General features: G+C 43.2%; 1 protein-coding gene across 1 annotated transcript; it reads left to right on the plus strand.

The window, feature by feature from the left end:
• The first annotated feature begins 10,867 nt into the window (after positions 1-10,867).
• Positions 10,868-15,323, plus strand: LOC122133004 (NXPE family member 3-like). The gene is made up of 6 exons (XM_042708162.1): positions 10,868-11,272; positions 11,986-12,401; positions 12,766-12,836; positions 12,966-13,169; positions 13,570-13,910; positions 14,712-15,323. The coding sequence occupies exons 1-6, from the start codon at positions 10,868-10,870 to the stop codon at positions 14,904-14,906; spliced, it is 1,632 nt and encodes a 543-aa protein (XP_042564096.1). The 3' UTR covers positions 14,907-15,323.
• The last annotated feature ends 1,271 nt before the right edge of the window (positions 15,324-16,594 follow it).

The following is a 16,594-nucleotide window of genomic DNA, read 5'->3' on the forward strand; positions in this document are numbered from 1 at the left end:
AGGTGAGAAGAATATTACCCCTCTAGGGGGGTCCGGGGGCATGCTCCACCGTAAGAAAAGTTTTAATATTCCATATTTTAAAGCATCAATCTGATGCATTTTGAGAGGCTTTTTTTTGCCAACCTGGGGAGAGCTGGAGAAACTTAACTTCAGCCATGAGTCCAAAATTATTATGGCCTCCTTACTAAGTATTATGCACTGATGTCACTGGGTCTAACATACAGTATAAGAGGCACAATGTGGTAAGGGCACCACAAATGGCTTAATGCATAGCCCCCACAAGAGATGGTGGACATGCTGTAACTTAACTTGTCTACTCTTCCATCATGATTGACAGCCAATACAATGTTATGTAATTCAGATTTTAATTAGGGCTGTCAATAGATACAAAACAATTAACTCATTAATTTCACATTTTGAAATTCATTAATCTAAATTAATCGCGATTAAAAGTTTGTTTGACTTCTAAAGACTAAATCTTATGAATTAACCGAGTAATCACTTTCAGACAGCGTGTATTTTAGACACTGTTGTTTAATTGTATTTTTTTTAACACAAAACTACACGCAGAACTGTGTTTTCAAAGAGGCTCAGGCCTATAACTCATACCTATAAAGTGCCAGCCAGGTACAGACTGTGTGCCGCGCAGGGTAGATGTTAAAATGGAAGTAGCCTAGCAGCTGCCAACATAATACGGGCACTATCAGTGCCTAAAGTGGTCAGTTTGCCACTTATCTCCCATCTGTTTGAGACGTCGATGAATTCCTCTGCACAGTCCTCCGCTGTATGTCGCGAATGTTTTATTTTTTATTTTTTTACTTCCAATGCAAAAGATCTCAATTTCCATACATTGTCAATAAAATGAACTGTGACACCCAGGTAATTGTCAATTCTGACTGACGTCCAGTTGTCACCAGTAAGGGCGACGCTGGCAGCTTGTTCGAGGAGCTGAACTTTTTGTGCTCTCTCGCCGTCATACAACGGTAAATCATAAGAATTGTCTCCTGAAGCAATTCGAATCACCTCAGACAGCCCACCGTCCTCAACTATGTTGATGGGCCGACAGTCACCGGCAACCTAAACTGCGTAAGCGTTGGTAACCTTTTCACGGACTGGTCTAGTTATTTTCCTAGTGAAGTCGTGGAGTGTGGGTTGGCGACCATCTAACCTGGGACTGCTTTCTGTCGGGTGCTTTGCATTAAGGTGATAACTTAAAGACGAGCTGCTTCTGTGATAGCTAAATTCAGCTTGACAAATGCAACATACAACTTTAGTTTTGTCGGTTGTTCCGTCATTTTCACTCTTAAACAGAAACTTTCCGCCCAACAATCCCTCTGCTCTCTCCATCTTCAACTACCGTCTCGGTCTCTCCTATTCCTGACTGCAGGCACGCGGCGGTTTCGTGTCATGTGTCAATGCACATCGGAAGTAAACAAAGTTGCGTTAACTGCCTTAAAATATTTTATCGCATTAATCTCGGCCACAATAATCTCATAGATTAACGCGTTAACTTTGACAGCTCTAATTTTAATACATTTTATTGGCAAAGATAACAATTTACATTACAGTTCGTAATACTCTCAGAACCAGATCATTTTTTCTTCTTTGCCTGAACCACCAGTGTCTTCATGACCCACTTTCGCTGTTTTGCCACGTCTCAGCCTCGCCCTTTTCTCTTCTTCAGCAGGCGTGCTTTCAGCTTCTGATGGTGGTCTGCACTGGTGATGCAAGGCAACTTCGCGGTAATATTTCCATGCACTAGCGCTCCCTTGTGGCACGCGCAACTGTTCGCAATTCACTGAATCTCGCGCTCCCTTCTGGCACGCGCACCTGTTCGCAATTCACTGAATCTCGCGCTCCCTTCTGGCACGCGCACCTGTTCGCAGTTCACTGAATATGAATACTTACACCCCCCCCCCCCCAAAAAAAAACATTTCTCATCGAATCTACACGATTAACGTAGGTCACCTATTTTGGTTTCAAAACGGCGAATTTCGCCGAAAGGTGAGGGATTTTCATGCCTGATATTAACTACACATGGACTGTGCATTCATTAGAAATTCAACCTCTCATCAACACGTCTAACATTTTTCAATGAATTCAACCTATTGTTAATAGTCCATTTTTAAAGAAGGCAAATATAAGGTGTGAACAGAGTCAAGTGTTATTACCGAAATCTTAGCTGGATTCTGCTGTGACTCTTTTCCCATCAATGATAACGTCAGGACCGCGCCATGAAGTTTTCTTCCCTTCTTTGCGCGCTTTGTCAACGAGAGGCCAAAGTTTATTTCGACATTGTCTCTCCCAGTATGTTAAATCTTCGGCCAGTCGCAGATTCTTCTCCTTCATCACAGTGGCGCTCACTGAAGCCCTCCAGATCCTCTGCTTGAAGGTGCGCATGGTGAACTGTATTATCACTGGACGTGGGCTCTTGTCTTCTCTAGGGCGTCCGATCCGGTGTACAGTATCGATGAGGAATCCCATCTTGGTTTTCTCCTCTGGAACTATTTTGCCGAAGATGTCAAAAATGAGTTTCCTTACATCTTCTGCGGTCTCACTGATAGCCTCCGGGAGATTGAGTAGTTTGAGATTCCAACGTCGACTGTAACGTTCAGCTTCTTCAATTTTAATATCTTGTTCGGAGATTCGCCGATTCACAGCTTGCACTTTGTCAACGCTCGACTTAATCTGGTGATCCATCCCTTCAACGTTTTCTTTTATGGCCACGATGTCCGCTGAGTTTTTTTTTTTTATTTCCTTCGAGTGAAGAGAATCTGCTAGATAAATATTTGATGGCATTCAATATGTCTGTGTTGGATACCGTTTCCTCTTGGCTGCCTGAACAGACTTTTTGTTTTTGTGGGATATTTTCATATGAATAAGGGATAGTTTTACCAGATACCTGTTGAATGAGTGTAAAGATTAGCTTTGGGTTACATTTCAGATGAGGTAGAGATTTAAAATAAGAGGGCGTAGCTTGGAGTGACCTAAGGTAAAAATGGGTGTGGTATTATATACCATGGAAGTCTTTGATTTGGGTGGGGTCAGAATGGAGAGGTCAGGTTTAATTGGCTGGATTGGTCAACCAAGCAAAACATAGATGGGAGGTGCTAATTACAGGTTTAAAGATGTTGGTGCGAATGTAATGGGGCAGATCTATTTCCGGAATACATCTCTTTGCTGTGGCTTAATGTACTACAGTAAATCTGTTGGAACAACACGTCCTTTGTCTTGACTTTCTGATTGTGAAAATAGTTTAAGACTTAGTATTGGCCACCACATTTTTAAATAGGGCTTGCAAGAGGGGATTCAGTTAAAGGTGAGTATATAGGAAGCGTAGTTTCATTCTCGAAGTCCATCAGAAGGTTTCCCCTCTTCTCCTTATCTCGCTTTGGCATGGCTGACAGTTGGTAAGCAAGCTAGCAAGCAGGCTGACTAACGTTAGCTAAACTTTGTCGAGGTTATTAAAGTGTATATTTCTCCGTTTAATAAAGGTTATATCTTGGACTAGCTCATTAGTCAACTTTCTACGGAATATTAGCCCATTATATTGTGGGTATATAGTTTTTAACTTAAATTGTAGCAGCTTGATACTCAAAACTTATCAGAGCCTAACGGAAAACACGTGTGTTGGGCGCCATCTTCCGGAGCTTTCCCGTTATTGAGGTAGTCTGACTTCCAAAAAGAGCCCGGGTGACGTAATGCTAACGTTGGTATAGCAACTGTCACTCAAGAGTCGTTCGAAAGCCAATATTACATCACCCGGGCTCTTTTTGGCACCTGGTCACTTTTTACCATGACAGCCCCAAGAATGACTCCTGGAGGTTTCAATGCAGTTCCTGTCTCCGTCAAAAAAAGGAGTTGCTAGCCTTCAATAATTCGCCCTCAAATTTAAAGTAGCATATCGAGGTAAGCAGAGTGATTGCTATGCTAAGTTAATGTCCCTGACTTTTGAATAGTGATATATGTATTTAATTCGTTTACTGACATGATATTATAATGTTATCTAGCGAAATGCATGTTGACATACAGCAATAGCATAAAAAAACATGATTGTATCTTCATTATATATTTAACGTAGTGGTAAGATAAAGCTGGTAGGTTAGCTATGTCAAGCTAGCGTGCCTTGTTCTGTCCAGTTTTACAATTACTAGGGATGCACCGATACCAGTATCGGTATCGGTGCCGATACTTTGTTAAAATACTCGTACTCGTTTTTGAATTGCCGATACCAAGCACCGATACCACTCATCAGTATTTCACTGCATCAAACTTATGCTGACACAAAATGTGATTTATTGTCCTACCACTCTCTGCCAGACTAGTAAGTAGCTTATTTGCCGTCTTGTGTTGCATTTGCTTGATGTTTGACTGTGTTAGGAAAGTTTGTCATAGTGTCAAAGTATTTCAGTATACAGGTTTCGCTAAATTTAGCTGCTAGCATCTCGTTAGCGATTAGCAATTCCGTTGTGCTGCCTTAACGGCGATTTGGGCTCATTTTAAGATAAATGACGACGACAGGAATAAGGCACAGTGTAAGATCTGCACTGCTACGGTGTCGAGGGGCGGAAAGGAAAGTACTTTGTTTAACACAAGCAATTTGATTAAACATCTGAAGACACACCATAGTGCTAAGTACACAGAGTTCACTGATGCTAGTGGTGCAAGACCGAAGCAACCAATCTTAACTGACGTCTTGCAAAAGAAAAAAACGCGCACGCACACAGAGAGAGAGAGAGGTAGAGAGAAAGACTGTGCCACATAGGTTAAGTGATTGTTTGTGTACTTGTGTACTTGAGCAGGAGATTCTTCTGATCCTTTTGTAACTGAAATGTGCTCTTGTGCTAATCCAGTAATAGTTCTGTTAATTTTTTGTTAAGCAGACTGTGTTGTTAACTATGCAGCAAATTGAATTGCCTTTATATGGTTATATTTGCATTTTGTCTAATGTGATGATATTGTCTGTTTGAAGGCTTTTTTTGTGTGTTAAAACCAGAAAGCTCTGTTTATTTTTGGCTTGGGATAGCCTTCTGTTAATTTTGTACTATAGGTTTGACATAATCTGCAGAGGATAAAATAAAATCTGCCTCCAAATTAATTGCACTTTCATGAAGACCAAATCAAAGAAGTATCGGTATCAGCAAGTACACAAATAAAAGTACTCGTATCGGTTTGTAAAAAAGTGGTATCGGTGCATCCCTAGTTAAAACAGTACCGCCCAAACGGTGTGATGAATGTGGTAAGTAATCTGGAGTCTTCAGAAAGAGAGATCTGCCAGAATCCTGAGTTTGCGTCTAATTTTGATTTAATACTTTGGCGCCCTCTAGCTGACCTAGAGTATGCTCAACTGATGGCAGCATGTGTTTTTCTCGCCTCACTGACTTATTTAGCTTTGTCAAGTCCACACAGATACGAACCTCATCGTTAGGTTTTGGAACTGGAGCCGCTCCAACACAGTTTCATATTCTGTAAGAGCCTCATCGGTGAGTTGAAGTGACGTTACTACATCCTCGGCATCCTCTCCCATAGTGTATAACAAGGTGTTTACCTAGCCCCGATGCTATCCGGTATCTTTCAAACCTTTTCTTCCACTTGGGCCATTCCTCCGGTTTCGAGACGTCGAACTTCGCTGGTGGGGGAATCTGATAGCGCTCCATGCTAGGCGGCTCCTCTCGCGCGCTTACTTAGCAAGCTAACTCCGGTTGTTGTAGCACTCCAAAAGACGAAGTTTCTTCTTCTAAGATCTTCAAAACAGGTCCAAACTTAGTCTTAGACACTTCTGACACCATGTTGTGTTATTAGGTGTAGACCCTATAACTTCAGAAGGATGAGACAACACTGGATTGGTATAGATGACCGTTACTTTGGTCTTTAATTATCAGTCTTCACCATACAAAGACATATGTAGCTACTGAACGGAGTTTGGTAAACGGTAGTCGTGAATATGAGCCTCTCATGCTGTCAAATCAGGACCAATCAGAGAAGAGCCTGCCTTGCTTTGGTTCCCGCCCACACAGTGCCAAAAGTATGAATTTCAGGGAGCAGATCAAGTTTTCGTGAGAGCATGTAAGTAGACGATGGGTAGACTCAAAAACTATCCGCATACGGATGTAATTCGAAAATGTTGATTGGTTAAGATTAGTTACCAGGCTGGAACTGGCTAATACCAGGACCTCTATTTTTTCGCTGAGCTACAACGTCGTTTGCCTGACTTTTAAACGATCTTTTTATTTTTTTATTTTAATTCTGTGAAGTTATACGTTTTAATACTGAACTGTTTTGTTAACCAAATTTTTACAAATTCATACGGCTAAACACACAACCGACTTGTTCACCGAACTTTTCAACCGTGGAAAATACATAGCAGCAAGCTAACTCTAGCTAAACGATGCGTTAGCTTAGCCTGGTAGTCAACCTGTTGACATCGTATCTTGGTCGCATCGGGTTTAATTAATTTTGACAACACGTCTCTTACCCTGAACGTCTACTCCTCATGTCACGAAGTTGCTACACTAACTGTCCGTAACACTATGCGCAAATGCAAAATATAGCACATCAATGCAGCAACCTAGAAATGCTAAGCCCCCTGAACTCTACAGGTTATGCATACTACAGGTTATTGAAATCAGTTTTCGAAAATGGCAAACAAAAAATATGTACACCGTATATAGCTAGTTAGTTATCTTGCATAAATTACTGTAATTTAAGCTAACCAATTAAATCATTTTTACAAAAACCTATCGATTGTGTGTTTGTTAGAGTGCTAGCTTGAGCTAACCAAACACAGTACAGTAGCTAGCTAGCGTTATCAGACAGTGTCAAACATCGGCCGTTCAGTTAAACAATAAAAATGATTCATTTGTAACGAACCCCGCTCACGGGCACGAAACATAAAGGGGAGGCCACGCAGAATTGAGTATATAATAATAATATGTTATTTATTAAGGGTTACAAGTATATAGTTTATCTATTAATTATAGGAAAACGTGGGGTGAATGTCAGTGTTGTGGAGAGAAACAAAAGATGTAATGGTAAGTCAGTTAAATGGTAATATAAAACAAACGACGACGACGACAATCCAAAATCCAACGAGTATCCACAATCCAATCACTATTCTACGACCAATCCAAAACCAACTGCCGGGTATCCAAACGCTCTCTCGACGGCCATCTGATCAAGGCTTTTGTAGCCATTCAATCATGGGGTACACCTGTTGTACACCTGCTCCCCATTACCTGCTGAGGAGACAGAGACAGAACAGGCATGCAAATATCATGGGGCGGGGCCTAGATCCGCCAGGGTCGTAACACATTTAATAATGGATATCAATCTATATGCTCAGTTTACTAATGGATTAACATGACAACGTGAACGTTTGCAGATAACACACGCCGTTCGATTATTAACACAGTTACAATAGGTAGTTAGCTCACGTAAGATACTGTAATTTAAGCTAACCAATTACATAACTTTCACACCAAAAACCCATCGATTATGTGTGTTTGTGATGTATAACATATATCCTTTATCAATCACTCTCAGTTTATGTTATTTAACGCTACAGATTACACCTAACACACGTGTAATTCAGTTGCTATTAATGTTGAACAGCAGCGTTAAACGTGACACCACATTAAATGTCAGGCAAACGACGTTGTAGCTCAGCGAAAAAAGTTCCTGGTATTAGCCAATCAAATAAATAGTGTTTTCCGTTCCTGCCTGGTAACTAATCTTAACCAATCAACATTCTAGAATTACATCCGTAAGCGGATCGTTTTTGAGTCTACCCATCGTCTACTTACAGAGCATAGGTCAGTCTCTGTGCTCTTAGGTGTTACATTTCCTCTTGCGGCTCCTAAAATTGAGTGCACACTGCGCAGACGAAATTCACGCTTGCGAAAACCAGAAAGTTGCTCGAATAGACGTTTGTCGCTACCGGATGGTAGTCCCATTATGGGAAAGAGACCTTGAAATTACGTTTACTGATGAAGAATGGACTGGCATGATTTGTAATTTAAAGAAAATGACACGTGATCTTCGCACTAGATTCATTCAGTTTAAGATAATTCACAGAAGGTACTGGACTGCCTCTAAACTGTACAGGGCCAAGCTCACTACTGACCCAGGGTGCTGGAAATGTTCAGAAGAAGGCACACTAACTCAGGGGTTCCCAACCTTTTCTACTCCAAGGCCCAACTTTTCGGATTTGTAACAGGTCAGGGCCCAACAAACACCCTGCCTATTTTAGCTAATCTATATTCCAGTCTTATTAAGAAGCGATTGTTATGTGTCACAAAGAGCAACATTAGCACCTGCTACAGGTGGGAGCCTAGAAATTAATACAAGAAAATCTTCCTCTAGATATTGCAATCAAAATTGTTTTGTGCACCAGAAAACAACATAAAACCGCACAGAGCATTTTCAGTCAAAAGGGATTTATTATCCAAAATACTTTTGGAAAAAAAGGAACTTAATTGCAGTAGGCCTATGCCTATGTGTGCACAGCAAACAAGCAAGGAAATAAAACCAGAATAGACCCCAAAAAAGCGTGCACTCAAAACAAGTGATGAAACATGCAACCACTCAGCTAGGCCTAAATAGGTGATGCTTCAGACATGCAAACAAATGGGTTCAAATAATGTTCAAATAAATAGGTTGAAATAGGTCAGTGTTTCCCAAACTTTTTACAGTCCTGTCCCCCTTCAGTCATTCAATCTCAAGCTACCCCCCCCCCCCTCTCATATATATATATATTTTTTTTTCATATTTGTGAGCCCCCCCTAAAACACAAACACACACTCACCACAGGTTAATAAGAAGGGTGTGCTTGAGAGGATGCACATGTCTGGCTGAATTTGAGAAAGTCTTAAATCGCTTTCCACAAAGTCTCTGCCAGTATTTTGTTTTCATGCTCGTCAGAGTTGAGAACCTACTCTCACATAAGTTCGTCGTGGCAAAGGGCATCAGAGTCTTTTCACTGAGGTGCGTTGTTATGTCGCGTTTCACAATGTCTGTCACACTGAGTTGATTTGCAAACAAAAGTGAGTAGCATGGCTAGCAGCAACTGTACTGCTGCTAACATCATGTCATGTTGTGGCATTGCCCAAAAGCACAAGACTTCTGGACATCAGTTCATGAGTGCATTCAGAAAGTTGTAGGCGTAGAGGTGCCCTTTTGCATTCGCTTATACCTTCTGGGAGGCCCACCTATACTGACAGATGACATTGCTCCAGTCTATGCAGAATGGGTCCAGACAGCCGTCATGCTTGGCAGGAAACTGCTAGTCCAACAGTGGAAGTCAGCCCATGCCCCATCAATCACAGACTGCTGGTATAATGCCCTTACTACAGTCGCTGCATATGAACGGGTATCATTCACCCTCCTGGAGAGGTTAGATTAGTATTTCTTTAAGTGGCAAAAGTTTCTTCAATACATAAATAGCCCTCAGTAATGTACTGCAGGCTCAACCCCCCTCTGCTAACACACAACACAGGTGCTCTCTGGTTCCCATTTTAATGCAGCCTCCTCCTCCCCCTTATTTTTTTCTTCTTTATTTATTTTTTATTTTATTCTCCTTAACCATATGTCTATTCGTCTTGTTGTATACAGTATAGTTTTGTTTATTATTTTTTTATTTTTTTAATGTTAGTTTGTTTTTCGTTGTGGCTGTCTCTATGTGGGTACATATAGTGTATACAAGTACTTATACATAACTTACCCTATGTTTGTTTATATGCGTGTGGTGGTTATACCATGTTCATGCTTTGACCTGTGACATGTAACCTGTACAAATGTTTAAAAGCAAATACAAATTGTCGATGGCAAAACATAATGTTATTATGCCAGTTCAGAGTTGAATCATTTGTCTGTTACCTTTGTTGTTTTATTATGATGTTTAATTTGTCATCAGCTATGCAATCATGTAGTAAACATGGACCTGTTTGGCAATATTCACTTTCAGATTTTAGCCAAAGTGCACCCTGACAACTCTAGGTTTCTTGAATTGTCAGACTATATCAGAGTGTGACAGAATGACAAAATCACAAAAGTGTCAAATTCCACTAATTGCTGCTCTACCTCTCCATTCAGTGTGTGTGCTCACAAAAACTCTTCTGACACAGTCTGGCTTTGCAAATGGGAAACATAAACAATTCCAGCCAAACAACACGTTGCTTCAGGAGCAGGGAAGGGAAGAATGTACTGTGATTGGCTGAGGAGCTCAAACAACCTTTCGTCAGAATCGTCAGAATCAGAATGCCCTGATTCACTGAGAATGTTACTGTTTACAGAACATCACCAGTATGTGTCTCCTCAGCAGGCTATTTCATTCATTCATTCGTTTGTTCGTCTATCTGAACTGCCATAGGCTTGCTCAGCTTTTGGATGCCTTTAAGGACTGCACTGAATAGTATGAAGGAGAGACTTTTCTGCCCTAGGATAAACTGTTCTGCCCTAGGAGAGACATTGTACAACTCTGCTCTAACAGATACCCCAGCCACAGATACCCCTTTCAAGTTTAGCTTGTCAGCTCTCAAACTGGGTATGACATGGGTTGTACACTGGTTGATTTTGGTATGAGTGGCCCGGGTTTCTATCAACTATAATGTTGTTAATAAAATATACCTCTAACAATAATGCAGTAAGAAAACTGGCCACACAAGCATTAGAATCTATATGTGACACTGTATTTCAGTAAGTAGTATATAATAACTCAGTTGAAAAGTCTGTTAATTGTGCAACCACTGGCCCAAATGATGGTGTCCACCTAGATATTGCTCTGCTGCAGAATAGCAGACATGGTTTTGTTTTGCATGTTGGGGAGAGAGATTACTGTTTGTTTGTTTGATTGTTTATGTCTGTTCAGGTGATGTGGTCATACACTTGTGGAGACAGGAAAGGTGATGGGCGGCCTCTTCCCAGGCCCGTCCCGCAGCTGCACATGCCCAGCTCCGATGGACTCACTGACCAAACACCAAAGGTCAACAACCCAAAGGTCTCTCCAGCCTCCGCCATAAATGACACGGGCTTCAGTGCGGATGAGTGGGACCGGATGCTGAAGCTGGTCCACTGGGCCGGACCAGACCGCCAGATTACCACCGCAAACATGAGCACCAGTCCGAACCACTCAGCCTTCTTTATTAATGACCTCAAGGGCAGTTACTATGTGGGGGAGGAGCTCCACGTCACAATCGTTGCCAAGGACTTTACCAAAACTCCAAAAAGCTACGGAGGGGATTTCTTTCAGGCAAAGGTTTATTCAGACAAATTAAAGGTAATTTTATTTATTTATTTGGCATTTATGCAGTTCAGCTAATTTCATTATTTTATTTTATTTAGTTTCCACAGATCTGTTAATGGGTTGATAACAGCATGAGGAGCACCAGGCCTATATATTCAAGAATCACTTGAGCACTCATCTGGTCCATGATATACAAGCTAGCGCCATACCCTTCCTTATTGCAAAAACATAGAGAAAACTGCATGTAATAGTATAGGTCAGTAGCCTACTCCAGCCAGTAGCAAGCTCTGCAAGTACTTGGGAGTGTTAAGGATAGCCTCGCTGAGGGTCTCTATGAGGGGCTTGGGATCTGTCTCCGCTGTGATATTATCTCGTCCATACAGATGATGATGGAACCGCGTTGTTTCCCTATGACATTGACATTGTCCGAATGAGCTCTCTCCTCCTGCATGAATCTCAACTGCCAATCACTCAGCTCTGCTGATCGCCATGCCTCAATGGCACTGGCTAATGTTATGACTCTTCCTTTGACACCCATCTGCGAGTGCCCTCCTTAGCAGCATGACCAGGGACTCATCTCTCGACACTCCATATTTCCATAAAGCAGCCTCCTCCCTCAGTCCTCCCTGGGATATCTCCCCATCGCCCCCACCATAAATGACACCCGAGGGACCAATGCCCAGGGAGCACACAGTTCTTGATAGATGAGTGATTGTTTACTTTACTTTTTCCCCCCTGGATGTTAGGCCAGTGTGTTTGGAGAGGTGCTGGACCACCAGAACGGTACCTACTCGGCCCGGTTCACCCTGCCCTGGGTCGGCCTGGCGTCGGTGGCGGTCCGCCTGATTCACTCTAGCGAGGCCGTGCAGGCCCTCGGGCGGCACCGGAGTACAGATTCCAGACGTGTCTTCTTCCTTGGCTACTACGTGGGCAATGACCCCCAGGGTGCTCGAGTGGAGGAGAAGATGGAGTGCAGCATCAAGTGGGAGGGGGTGGTGCTGAGCTCCAAGAAGGACTGCTGCTGTGAGTACCAGGATGCCCACGTCGGGCTGACGTGGCAGTGCCGCAAACCCCAAACTCTGCCATGCAGCGCCCTCGTGTACCACTCCATGGGTGGCTACCACTTTACCATGACAGCCCTCGAGCAGGTACTCTTTGACAGGTGAGCAAGAGGGGCTTGGTATTTATTGAGATGCTATGCATCATTTAGGTATACAGTTCTTCATGTGCTTATTTTTTTTAACACTGTTGTTTATGATGCTCAACTTTATGTTGCCAGGTTGGTAGAAATAGAGGCAGAAATTGTTATGCATGCTTTGCTTCTGTTGTTTATTTTGTTAGAGTTTAAAAGTAAAAACTCAACTTCAATGTATTCATTCAGTAGGCACAAGAGCAACAGGTATGCATGCTTACAGGTATGCGTGCTCACAGGTATGCATGCTCTGTCGCTCCCTAAGTATTGAACCTATAACCTTGGTGCTGTGAGAGTTAAGCTGCAGGATGCTGAGTGCTTTGTTTCTCCACAGGCAACATGTGAACCGGTGGCTCAAGGGGGATTCCCGCTTAATTAGAGTCATGGCCTCCAATACAACCATTGGTATGTTCTTCCACTTTATTTGGAACTGACTGCAGAGCCACCCTGGTGCAAAACACACACACACACACACACACACACACACACACATGAAAACCCTCACGTCATGCTCCCATACTGTCTCTCCTTTAGGGGTCAGAGAGTCGTGTAAACCTGGGCTGCCCACACCAATACCATCAGGGTTCTACATGAACAACGTCTGGACGTCGTTTGTGTGTGCCGCCCGTCATTTTGCAAAGGATGACGTGACCCAGTGTCTGAAGGGCAAGCACATCTACATGATGGGAGACTCCACCACCAGACAGTGGTTTGACTACCTCATCCTGGCCGTGCCAAGTAAGACACACAAATATCACACGGTGCTGCTCACAGGAGAAGATTTAGTTCTCTCTTTGTAGATGTTTACATTTCAGGGACTGAACTGTGTAAATGAAAACTAAAAAACACCTAAAACAAAATGAGATTGAGTAGAATGCACTGGAGTATGGGCCAACCTGTTTTATATTATTTTTATCTTCATATTCTATATAAATATTATTATCATCATCATGGTTACATCATTATTATATGATCATATAACTGTCTAAATTATATTTTGAAATCAGTAAATAAATGCATCTTAAATCTTTGACCAACTCGCTGTTGTTTTTTCTCATAGAACTCACACATATATATATACTAGCTGTTTGTCCATCAAGCAAAGGCGTGGTTATCACACTATTGTTGTTTCTCACAGCTCTGAAGCGTATGAACCTCGACTCCGTGTACCAGGTAGGGCCCCAGATGGCCGTGGACGTGCAGAACAACATCGACCTGCACTTCCGCTCACACGGCCTCCCTCTGCGCTGCGCCAAGGCCAAGGCCATGGTGTCGCTGCACTACATGAGCAACGAGATTGATGGCTTGGCCGGTGGCCCGCACACCGTCGTCATCTTCAACATGTGGGCACACTTCACCAACTACCCGCTATCCTACTTCGCCTACCGGGTGTCGCTTGTCCGCCGCGCGGTCGTGGCGCTGCTGAGGCGGGCGCCGGAGACCAAGGTCATCATCAAGTCCGCCAACACGGGGTACAAGGTGAGCACTGGGAGCAGCCTTCTCTTACCACATGCATTGGAATACCACAGTGGGCAGTTTAGACTCACAAGTAAGTGTGTGTTTCCTTATGTGTCTGTGTGTGTATCCTTGTATGAGTGAGTGTGGAAGTGTGTGCATCCTTGTATGAGTGAGTGTGTGCATCCTTGTGTGTTTGTGTATGTACTGCACTGTGAGCAGTCTTCTCTTACCTGGCAGTTTAGACTCACATGTGAGTGTGTCTCCTAGTGTGTCTGGGCTGTTGAACTCAAATGTCCATAACCTTGGTGAGTACCCAGCATCAGCATAAAGCACACCTAGGCTACTTGCTACTGGGATAGAAAATGGACGTCTGCCTCTCTGAAGTCCTCCTCCTCTGTCCGTATCTTTGCTGCTCATGGATTATTACCAAATTCCCTAATGATGTGCGTGCATTAATAGGTGTGAGAGCATGTGCGCCTATTTGCTTGTGCCTGTGTGAGTGTGTGTGTGTATCTGACAGTGGTACTAAAAACATACACACCCATACAAAAATATATGCAACCTTCACTCACACCCACTCACTCTGGGAACATTTTACTTCTTTATTTGGATTTGATAAATAAGTACATATCACTCACACCCATTCACTCATGAACACACACACAAACCTGATGTGACATACGGATGGAACAGTTCAGGGCTCTCTAGAAGAGCCTCGGGCCGCTGTACGCTCATCTTATAATGTGTGTGTGTGTGTGTGTGTGTGTGTGTGTGTGTGTGTGTGTGTGTGTGTGTGTGTGTGTGTGTGTGTGTATTTTGCAGGGTATCTATAGCAGTGATTGGTTCTCCTTGCAGCTGGATCAAATCCTGCAAGAAGGGTTCCGTGGCGTAGGAGTTTACATCCTGGACGTGTGGCAGATGACCGCCTGTCACTACAACTCAGAGTTCATCCATCCTGCCCCAGTGATCATTAAAAACGAAATTGACATACTTCTCTCCTTTATCTGCCCCAAGTAAAGACACTACCCTTCATCTTACCCCCACTACTGCCCCCTGATTCTAGTTTGTCTCTCTGGTTCACTCAGCAGTCCCGTCTCCAAAACACCCAACGCACAGCTGGACATAGGAGCATGCAGGCCGAGGTACTACTACAGTACTCCAGGCCTGTGACACCCTGACGTAAAACACAAAGGCCATGAGAGACTGCAACTCTGAACCCAGTGAGCCATAAATGCCTGTCAGTCACGACACAACAGTCGTGAACTAACTGAACACAGAACACAAACATTAGCTGGATCCTGTTCAATCTCTAAGCGTGATGCATCACTGTGCTATTGACTATTCCTGCTAGATATACTATTTACTGTCCTTTGGTAGCATCCAGACACAACATACACAAATCACATACACATAGGGAGAACACGTTCAAAAGGAGTGGGGTAGTAACCAGTACCGTAACGGAAACACAAGACCCCCCCCCAAATAGGCAAGATATCAAAACTCAAGCTCCCTATTTACTGTTGACGCGCCGGTCTGTGACCTTCTGACCTATGTCGTCACGTCACTAGGCTACCTAACAAAGAAAGCACAATTAAATATATTTTTCTTTATTTCTATATTAACTCTGGAAACACAGACAAGACAATAAGACCATAGTGTGCATCCCATGTAATTAAAATTGAAAAAAATAAAAACCGCAGTTAAAATTGAAAAAAAAAAAAAACTTTTTTTGGGGGGGGGGGGGGAGTGTTTCTACGGGTCTGGTAGTAACAGATACAAGAATGGTAGGGAGTGTGCAATGGGCTAGTATAGCCAGTTAAGGGATAGACAGTGGGTTGCCAAGATGGGGATCTTGCCAAATAGTGAGCCCGCATCGATGTATAAAAACTGTGTTTTAACTCATTTATAGCTGCTCCCCCACCTGCTGGCACAGACCACACAGCCATGATAACAGCAGAGGAGGTAAGACACATCCTCAGGTCTGTGAACACAAGGAAGGCAGAGGGACCAGATGCCATTCCAGGAAGAGTGCTCAAAGAATGCGCATACTAGCTCGCAGATGTCTTTACGGACATTTTTAATATGTCTTTAGCCAAAGCGGTCGTACCAACCTGTTTTAAAACAGCAACTATTATTCCTGTGCCCAAGCAAAGCAACATCAGCACTTTAAATGATTATAGACCTGTGGCGCTCACTCCCATCATCGCCAAGTGCTTTGAGAGGCTGGTGGCGAAGCGCGTTAAGGCTGCCCTCCCTCGCTCCCTCGACCAGCATCAGTATGCTTACAGGGAAAACAGGTCCACTGAGGATGCTATCGTCACAGCCCTCCATACAACGCTGACATACCTGGACAAGAAGGAGACATATGTGAGACTCCTCTTCATAGACTACAGCTCAGCTTTTAATACCATCGTCCCCAACCGGCTGATCACCAAACTCCTTGATCTGGGCCTCAGCTACAGCCTGTGTATGTGGATTAAGGATTTCCTAACAGATCGCCCCCAGACAGTGAGACTGGGTCCTCACCAATCCTCGAGCCTGTCCCTCAGCACCGGAGCTCCACAAGGCTGTGTATTGAGTCCCCTGCTCTACTCCGTCTACACATATGACTGCACCAACACCCATACTTCAAATACAGTAATCAAATTTGCAGATGACACGACTGTGGTAGGACAAATCAACGGAAATGAAAGTGCCTACAGAGA

Source organism: Clupea harengus, chromosome 7, assembly GCF_900700415.2.
Source record: "Clupea harengus chromosome 7, Ch_v2.0.2, whole genome shotgun sequence".
Classification (NCBI taxonomy): Eukaryota; Metazoa; Chordata; class Actinopteri; order Clupeiformes; family Clupeidae; genus Clupea; species Clupea harengus.